The sequence below is a fragment of the Quercus lobata genome, chromosome 5 (assembly GCF_001633185.2).
Source record: "Quercus lobata isolate SW786 chromosome 5, ValleyOak3.0 Primary Assembly, whole genome shotgun sequence".
Classification (NCBI taxonomy): Eukaryota; Viridiplantae; Streptophyta; class Magnoliopsida; order Fagales; family Fagaceae; genus Quercus; species Quercus lobata.
The window spans coordinates 39,278,646-39,287,917 of NC_044908.1; the positions used below are offsets into that span (position 1 = coordinate 39,278,646).

General features: G+C 37.1%; 1 protein-coding gene across 1 annotated transcript; it reads left to right on the plus strand.

Moving 5' to 3' along the window:
• The first annotated feature begins 5,313 nt into the window (after window positions 1-5,313).
• Window positions 5,314-8,522, plus strand: LOC115992178 (probable polyol transporter 4). The gene is made up of 2 exons (XM_031116264.1): window positions 5,314-5,703; window positions 6,681-8,522. Exons 1-2 carry the CDS (start codon window positions 5,481-5,483, stop codon window positions 8,042-8,044), a joined length of 1,587 nt encoding a protein of 528 aa, XP_030972124.1. The 5' UTR covers window positions 5,314-5,480; the 3' UTR covers window positions 8,045-8,522.
• Window positions 8,523-9,272: the final 750 nt, after the last annotated feature.

The window sequence follows — 9,272 nt, forward strand, 5'->3', positions numbered from 1 at the left end:
TCGGGGCCATGTCCGTGCTGCGAGTTTTGAGCCTATTATCTGTCTGATGCCTAAGAGGTCTACCAGTGCTATCTTGGTGTAGACCTTGGCTGAGAGGTGGTGGGACACTACCCACACCTTCCACATTGCTGGCCGGGAGATGATCATCACTCCCCACGACTTCCACTACATGACTGGCTTGCGGTTTGATGGGGTCCTAGTTAGTCTAAAGGATGAGTCAAGCATTTGGTTGGGTGCAGACTTGCTGGGGAGGAGGTATGCTACGGAGACTATCCGCTATATTGATCTTGAGGCGGACTTCATGCATCGTCCATAGGGGACGACTAAGGAGTGCCTCTAGATGGCTAAGGTCTTTCTACTATAGCTATTCACAAATGGTGGGTAGAAGGTGTCATTGAGGTGGTTGGCCCTTTTTCAAGACTTTGAGAGGGCTCGGGCTACTAACTGGGGGTCAATGTGCTTGGCCTATTTCTACTCCTCTTTGGACACTCTCAGTTGGGGGACACTGTGTCAGCTAGTGGGGCCTTGGAAGCTCCTTAAGATCCTAAGATTAGTTTCTCTCTCTTTTCTCTTGAAGTGCATGCATTCTTATAGTCATATATCCACATGCCATATAGGTTAAGGTTATGTACCATATTCTTGTTAACTATATCCATACCTATATCTTGGAAATTGTTACCCTACCATATGTGTCTTGTAAACTATACCATATCTAAACCTTGCAAACTATCATCTTGCAAACCGTACCATAACCTCTTGCAAACTATCATCTTGCAAACTGTCATTTCTAAATCTTGTAAACTATCATCTTGCAAATTGCTATTTCTGAATCTTGTACAGTGTCATCTTGCAAACTACTATTTCTGAATCTTATACACCATCATATTTTTAGTGCTGGGCCATGGAGTATAGTCTCATTACTAGGGGGTTATAGTGGACTTGAGGAGGGTCACCTCGCTAGAGGGCCACTTCAGAATTGTACCTTTTTCTATTAAATAGTAATGGATTGTTTCACAGATCCCCACATGTTTCGCAAAAAATTGATTTTTGCATCAACATTTTGGCATCAGCTACCCCCTACTAGTAAAGGGAAAATGGAAGTGCACTATTGTGCACCAACTGAAAAAGCCCCTTTCCGTTTTCAAAATAATGGTTCATAGCTCCAACCTAGACAAGGTGTTTTTATGCCCTTTTTTTAGGTTGGGTTTGCTGGATACAGGATCCTCGTAGTAGGCTACATTTTCATATCTTCTTCCCACCCTAAGAGTAGGAGTAGCACAAAGAGAGGGATTGAGATTGACGAAGAGATGCAGAAAACATTAAGAAGGTACTCAAGTTCCAAGATATTGAGTACTATGCACAAAAATATGATACCCGATCCGTACTCGCATTCTATGAAATTAAGTAAGATGGAGTAAGTAACCGAGTTGTACTCAAGATCTATGAACTCGAGTATGGTGGACTAGTACTTGAGCCATACTCACGTTTAAGGAGCTCGTGTACTGTGTATGTAAATAACGCAGTACTCGAGTACAAGAAACTCGAGTTTACTCAACAAAGAACTCGAGTTTAAGACCATCGAGTTCCAAGTGGCATCTTTAATGTGCAAAATTCTAGCTCGACCGCCACGCTGGCAAACTTAGTAGAAACTCGAGTTTAGTGAACTCAAGTACTATTTAAAACTCGATTTCATGAAGCTCAAGTACTGAAAAAGTGGTAGATTGCTAAATATTTTCAAAATAATGTTAGATTGTCACAAAGTTTGTAAAAAACGTGATATTTGGCTATTTTCATTGATTGATACCTATCAAAGTTTGAAGTTGGTAAGTGCAATTGATTCCATCAAGTTTGCTCAAGAGATTGATATTCATGATTTTATTATTGAATGTGCAAATAAAGGTTTGTATGGGTTATTACGAGAAAACCATTCTTCAATGGCAAGTTATGGACAATTGGTAGAAGAAACTTTGCAATTCATGAGGAGTACTAGCAACATGTTCCCCGGTGGATTCTAAATAAGGCAATTTTTTTTTTTTGCTAAAATGGATAGATGTATTAAATGGAAAGAACCAAATACAACAAAGAAACAACATTTTTGCTAAAATGAATAAATGTATTAAACAGAAAGATCCAAATACAACAAAGAAAACAACAATAAAGAAAAACAACAGATTAAACAACATACTCCATATCAATAACCTTGAGCACAAAATCAAGAGCCTTAATGGTAAAACACATTATTACCTTGCACGCTAGGGATAATATATATTATATGGCTTGAGGATTTACCTTCCTCTATTAATGGCTAATGTATCTTTTAAATAACTTATCATCAACAAAATTTCTAAAATTTTCAATAATAAGAAGTGTAAGGTGGTGTGCCTTGTTTGTAATGTTGGGCTACTTCCTACTACACTAGGCCTAAGTTTTCTGGATAAGGGAGTTGGAACCGGTCCAACTGAAACCTACCTTGGTCCAGCTTGTGCATAAACGACACCACGTTTGCTAGGCTTTGGTTATATGCCCATGGCAAGCAGAGCCGCTATAAAGAAGTTATGATAGACAAATATAATACGGATAACACAAGAAAATATAGTCACTACTTTTAACTACAATAAACAAAAGTGAGCAACAAAAGGCTCTCCGTACACAAAATAAGCTAAGTGAAGGATAAATAGAGTTAGCAAAATCAAAGTGTTAGTCTGCCATGCCAAGTAATACACGGGATTGAAACCAAGAAAGGGACGACCATTCCCTCAACACGAGTAATCTTAGAGAAGAGATTAATTGTTTTAAGAGAACAGGCCTAAATGGTCTATGCCTAAATACAGATCTTTTGCCTTTTATAGAGAGCAAGGCTATTGAGGGAGAGAGGAAATCAATCTATTGGTGCATGTCTGTCGTTCTAAACTCTCTATTTTTCTTTTCCTCTCCTTACTACTTCTTAGTTTTCTTTTTCTTTTGTTTTACTTCCTTTCCTTCTCAATGCTTACTTATGGGTTATGTTTTTTTCCTAGAAATTCCTATTATTGTGATTTTTTCAATCCCCCCTTTCAGTGCATAGCGAGGGGTCCTTTATATAGAGCCTGCTGTGACTGGTATTTACTATTTTAGCCCTTAACTGCCTTTGCCTGGTGTGGGTGTCCTTGCCGACCACTTACTGGTCGTCAGTTGTTCAGCCACCACCACTTACCTGTGCTAGCTGTGCCGCTCCTCTCTGCCAGACAAAGAAGGCTATTTTGTTTGTTTGCTTGCTGTGGCTTTTCTACTCGTTACAGTGTGTGTGCTCTCTCTCTTTATCCCTCATGGCATGCACCTAGTGGTTCCAACTCATCCTTACTTCTTTTGGGTGACATGTCATCCCAATAGGACATTTCCCCCAAAAAAGCCTGAGCAAGAACCCTAGAATAGGTTTTTTTCCCTCTCCCCACTGCCAAATCATGCCATTTGACTCATGACCCACCACTTCCTATATTGGCTAGGTATAGGCTAGTGGTACCTGGGTCTTGCGCGTGCTTCACCTTCTTCGCCTACTGCTCATGCATGTGCTGTGATCTGGAGATTGGTCTGTACGTTTTGCTATGCGCTTTTGGCTTCTTATGGCGTGGGTTGTTTTTCGATCTACCATTCTTTATGACTTGCTTCTTTTGGGGGTTAGGCCTTATTGGATCATGGGTCTTCCTTCCCCCGGCCTATTCTGTGTTCACTCCGTGGCCTTGTTAGCATTTTCCTACCGTACCACTTTGCTATTTTTGCTGTAATGTTGTTTGACTCAATCCTACTGGACCTCTTTGGGCCTACTGTTTATTTCCCTCCCAGTGACTCAGTGTGTTCACTGGGCCTTTTCTTACATTGTTTGCAGGACCCTATGTCCAATTTCCCTCTTGGGCATCCTTGGCCCATTTACTTTCCTTAAGCTTCCTTGGCCCTTTTCCAATCCTGCTTTCCCTAGCCCAATTACTTTATACCTCATCCTTAGGGTTGATGGGTCTTCCATTAACCCCTTACTTTCTTTGCTTGTATTACTTTGGGCCTACTGTGGCCCATTCTTGCTTTTCTACATATTGCCCATGGGTTTGCTTCTTCTTTCTTTTTGGGCCCATTTAAGCCCATTTGCTTCCTCATGACCCACTTTATGAGCCTGTGAACCATTCATTCCTGCCACTTGGGCTCAATGGCTTTTTCTTGCTTGCTAACTTTGGTCTGCCCGTGTTGCTGGGCCTTTTCTCTTACTAGGCTTGTCAAAAATGAGCCTCAATAAGAAGTTAAATATATATATATATATATATATGGACATTATCTAGATTCAACTATATATGGACATTATCTAGATTCAACTATTACTTTGACTACAAATAAAGAAGTAATGTATTAATTGCTTAAAAAAAGGTAAGATATCTTTGTTTAGATATTAATAGTTTACTTTCCAAACTACAACAATCCCAAATTTCAGATCTAACCATTTGACAACTCTTTATATAAGTTTTTTTTTTTTTTTTTTTTTTGTCTCTTTTAATAACTTACAATTTAAATTACTTTTTTATCTATCAATAATAGTCAATATCAATCCACCACTTAAAATTTGTTATAAAAATATTATAAACATAATTTTTTTTAAATAAAAGTTTATTTGCTTAGTTTTTTAAGTTATAAATTTTGCTTTTTTGTTATAATGATGGCTTGTTAATTCAATTTTCATTATAGACACGCATATCTCTTCATCATCTCTAATTTTCCTTCTAATTTGAACTATTTGACTAGTTATATTTTTTACTTTTAAAAAATTGATTTGAAAGGGTTTCACTTTATCTGTATTATTTAAAATTATTTATTAAGAATACTTTCGATAAAAAAAAAAAAAAAAACCTAACTTTACTCCATTTTAATTTGTAAAAGAAAAAATGAAAAAGTTTTACCCAAAAACATCCTTAGACTTTTCTCTTTTATATATTGGAACAATGTTTTTCCAAATTCCATAAAAAATAAATAAAAAGGTTATTTCCAATAGAAAGAGAAGCTGACTAAACACGTGAAAAAGACGCGGAACTTGTTGTCGGTGCAACAACTACCGTTAGTTTTAAATCAACGGTGTCGGATTACAAGCTTTGTTTGGAAATATCCGTTGTTTCCTACGAAAATATAGTATGGAGGAAAAAAGGGCCCCACATTCCTCGCTGGCAGGAAGGAGAGAATGTCCTCCTCACCCATCCTTGTGAAAAAAGTCAAAAGAGCAATTTTGGGCCCCACCTCCCTTTAATACTAATAACAGCCCCACCATTTTTAACAACGTTTTTACTTTGTTTCTATGCCAATCCCAGATCTAACATTTTTTTTTCTTTGTCTGAATATTGTCAGTACAGATTACAGAACACCACCACCAAAGACCATTGTTATTTTTACATTTGTATATTCATATATAAAAGCTAAAACTCACACAAACATATATATTATAGAAGAGAAAGAAAGAGAGAGAGAGCGAGATGGGCTTGGTGGGTGGTGAGGAAAATGGGAATGGAGAAAGGGTGGGAGAGGTTCATATTGGAAGCAAAAACAAATACAAGAGGATGGATTCTGATTTCGTAGAGGAGGATTTGGCATTGAACAGTGATGGCATGGTGATGACAAAGAAGAATTCTAATTCCAAGAAATTTGTGTTTCTCTGTGCCATTTTTGCCTCCCTCAATTCCGTGCTTCTTGGATATGGTTTGTCTTTCCTTTTTGTCACCTTTTCAATATGTTCTAACTTTGATCTGGTTGATCATTAGAATTTAGAACCCACAATGATAATATCTCTTTATTATTATTATTATTATTATTTTTTAAAATCTCTGATCTGATTATTTGGTAGAATCCCGTGTGATGTAATGTTAAAATTCTTTTCTTTTTGGAATTTAGACTCTGGGGATTATGGGGCTCTGAAATAATGACTGTGACTGAATATAGATATGCATCGTGTTTGTTTAAGCTTGCATAGCATGCGTTATGTAATTAATGGGGAATTGTTTGGTAAGAACCTGAAAATGAACATGAGGGAAGAAAATGCTCATTGGGAAAAAGTGGTAGAATAAAATCAAGGTGAAATTTCCTCTTAATGTGTAAAGACAATTACTTTCCTGTTAAGATGTTGCAGACCGTGAAGGCAGTTGGCTCATGTGCCTATAATGTGCTTTCCTTATCTCCTTCTTGGACTAAAGGACTTTGTTGTGGCCAATTTAGATAAGAATGAATGCACATGGAGATCCAGGCATGCCAGTTATCAAAATGTTCCAAATGAAGAGAATATTTTATCCAATGTCAGTTAGTGCAAAACTTTTTTTTTTTTTTTTTGATCAGCAGTTACTGCAAAACTACCAAGTAACAAACTTTGTTGATCGATTTAAAACATTATCAAAACTAAAATATTTTCTCCTAATTACTCTAGACTGTTGAGTTAGCATGGTGAGTTGCAAAATTCTACCTAAATTCTACCTAAAGCAATCAAAATGTAATAATGTTTTTGGGCTACATGTGTATATGCAAAAATTGACATTTTATCAGCTTTGTTTGTATTGTGTTAGTATGTATAAGGTCATATGTAAAACCTTTATTTGCACCAATCTTCATTATTGTTTTGTTATTGAGGCTGGTTAATTGAGTGTACTCCAAATCTGTGGTTACAATATGTGCTAATTACTTCGCAGATGTGGGTGTTATGAGTGGAGCAATTTTATTCATTCAGGAAGATCTGAAGATATCAGAGGTGCAAGAAGAGGTTCTTGTTGGAATTTTAAGCATAATTTCCTTATTGGGTAGTTTAGCTGCCGGGAAAACGTCAGATGCCATTGGTAGAAAATGGACAATTGCATTTGCAGCCATAATCTTTCAGACCGGTGCTGCTATAATGACTTTTGCTCCTGATTTTCGAGTATTGATGATAGGTAGGCTCTTCGCTGGAATAGGAATTGGCTTTGGTGTCATGATTGCTCCTGTATATATTGTTGAGATATCACCTGCAATTGCCAGAGGATCTCTTACCTCCTTTCCTGAGATATTTGTAAATTTAGGAATCCTTCTTGGATATGTATCAAACTATGCCTTTTCAGGACTGCCCCCACATTTAAGCTGGAGGATCATGATTGGTGCCGGAATCTTTCCCTCAATTTTTATGGGATTTGCATTGTTTGTGATTCCTGAATCTCCGAGGTGGCTAGTTATGCAGAACAGGATTGAGGAAGCAAGAGAAGTGCTGCTAAAAACCAATGAGAGTGAAAGAGAAGTGGAAGAAAGATTGGCAGAAATACAGGTAGCTGCTGGGATGGCTAATGCTGAGAAGTATGAAGCCAAAGCTGTGTGGCGTGAAATATTATACCCTTCTCCTCCAGTCCGACGAATGCTAATTACTGGCTGTGGAATCCAATGTTTCCAACAGCTTACAGGTATTGATGCAACTGTTTATTATAGCCCTACAATCTTCAAAGATGCTGGAATTAAAGGCAATACTCAGCTTCTTGCAGCAACTGTTGCTGTTGGGTTTACCAAAACTATGTTCATCTTGGTTGCTACGTTTCTTATTGACAAAGTGGGGAGAAAGCCTCTGCTTTATGTGAGCACAATTGGAATGACTACTTGCTTAATTGGTCTAAGCCTTACTCTAACTTTCATGGGGAAAGGGAAAATTGGGATTGAATTAGCAATTTTAGCAGTTTGTGGAAATGTAGCTTTCTTCTCAGTAGGAATTGGCCCAATTTGTTGGGTTATGTCATCTGAAATTTTCCCTCTTAGGCTAAGAGCTCAAGCATCTGCCCTTGGGGCAGTTGGTAGTAGAGTCAGTAGTGGTGCAGTTGCTATGTCCTTCCTCTCAGTGTCACGTGCAATTACAGTAGGGGGAACCTTCTTTGTTTTCGCTGTATTTTCAGCCTTTTCTGTTGCTTTTGTCCACACATGTGTTCCAGAAACAAAAGGGAAGACTTTGGAGCAAATTGAAATGATCTTTCAAAATGAGGGAGAATGGAATAGACAAGAGCTGGAAATGGGAGATATACAACAGTTGGTACAAAAAGAATGAGGGGTGGCATGCATGTCCGACTACTAAAAAGAGAGGTTGTAATTCTAAAACTCATTCAACTAGCATGGAATTATTCAAGAAATACTATGAAATTAGCAAGTTCACATCATGAGGGTTCGATTTAATGTTGTGGATAAGAGTCAAGCACCGTAACAGAAGTAGAAAGGGTCAAAAAATTTTCTTATAGAGTTACAAAATTGTTCTTTGCCCTTGCTTGAACTTATTAGGAGCTTGATTTGTACATTTGCTCCTGTATGATTCTTTCATATTGGGTCCTGTAGAGAAGTTCAGATTGCATTGATTCTTCAACAAAGAAGTCTGTATCTTAGCGTACTGTTTTTTTTTTTTTTTTTTGATTTTTTTTTAACTGTTCTTGCCTATTGAGCTGCATAATTAATAATGCTGGACATTGAGCCATACTTCAATAGTAATGGTGTGGAAGTACAAATAAATTTTAAAGTGAACTCATTATAGCTAATAGGGGCTTGATTTTTAGCTTGCTATCTTCTTTAAGTATCAAACTTGTTGGAGAGAATTCTAAGAATTGGTCTTAACATATAAGTTTTATTCTGCAGGCATTGACAATCTTCATTTCTTGATTTCTTTGGCCCTAAATTATCAACATGGGCATTGCTGGAGACATTTCTATTTTTAGTTGAATTGGAACATTTTTCATTCCTGGTCAGATTTAGAACTAACATGCTATCTCTACTAATCAAGCATTAGGTTTTTCAAGAGACAATGGGCTCCTAATGTAGTGTCAGATGTGACTTCATTAAGAGGGGAGAGAAAAATATATGTATGAGAATTGAGAACTAGTAAAAAGAATGGAACAAAGAGGTCAGGGAGAAAGTAAAGATGAAAGTGTAAAATAGAATTGAATGCATAATCTTGGTATCCTTATAAAATAAAATAAAAATTTCCCCCTCACATTAAAATAAATTATGTTTGACAATTCATTAATTTCTGTATATGTTTAGGATGCGATTACATTCTCCATGACCAAACAAAACAAGTATAAAAGATCTGCAGATTATGTTGGATTAATGATGCAAGTTTTTATATATAGAAAAATCTGGCTTTTATTCATTAATTGAATTTTGATTAATCTGGTATGTAATTTGGCTTCCACCGTTGTCATCATCCCCCTAGATCTATCTACCACCTTTTGATGCACCACCACCGATCGACATAATACCACCACCACCACCACTAGATTTATGCACCA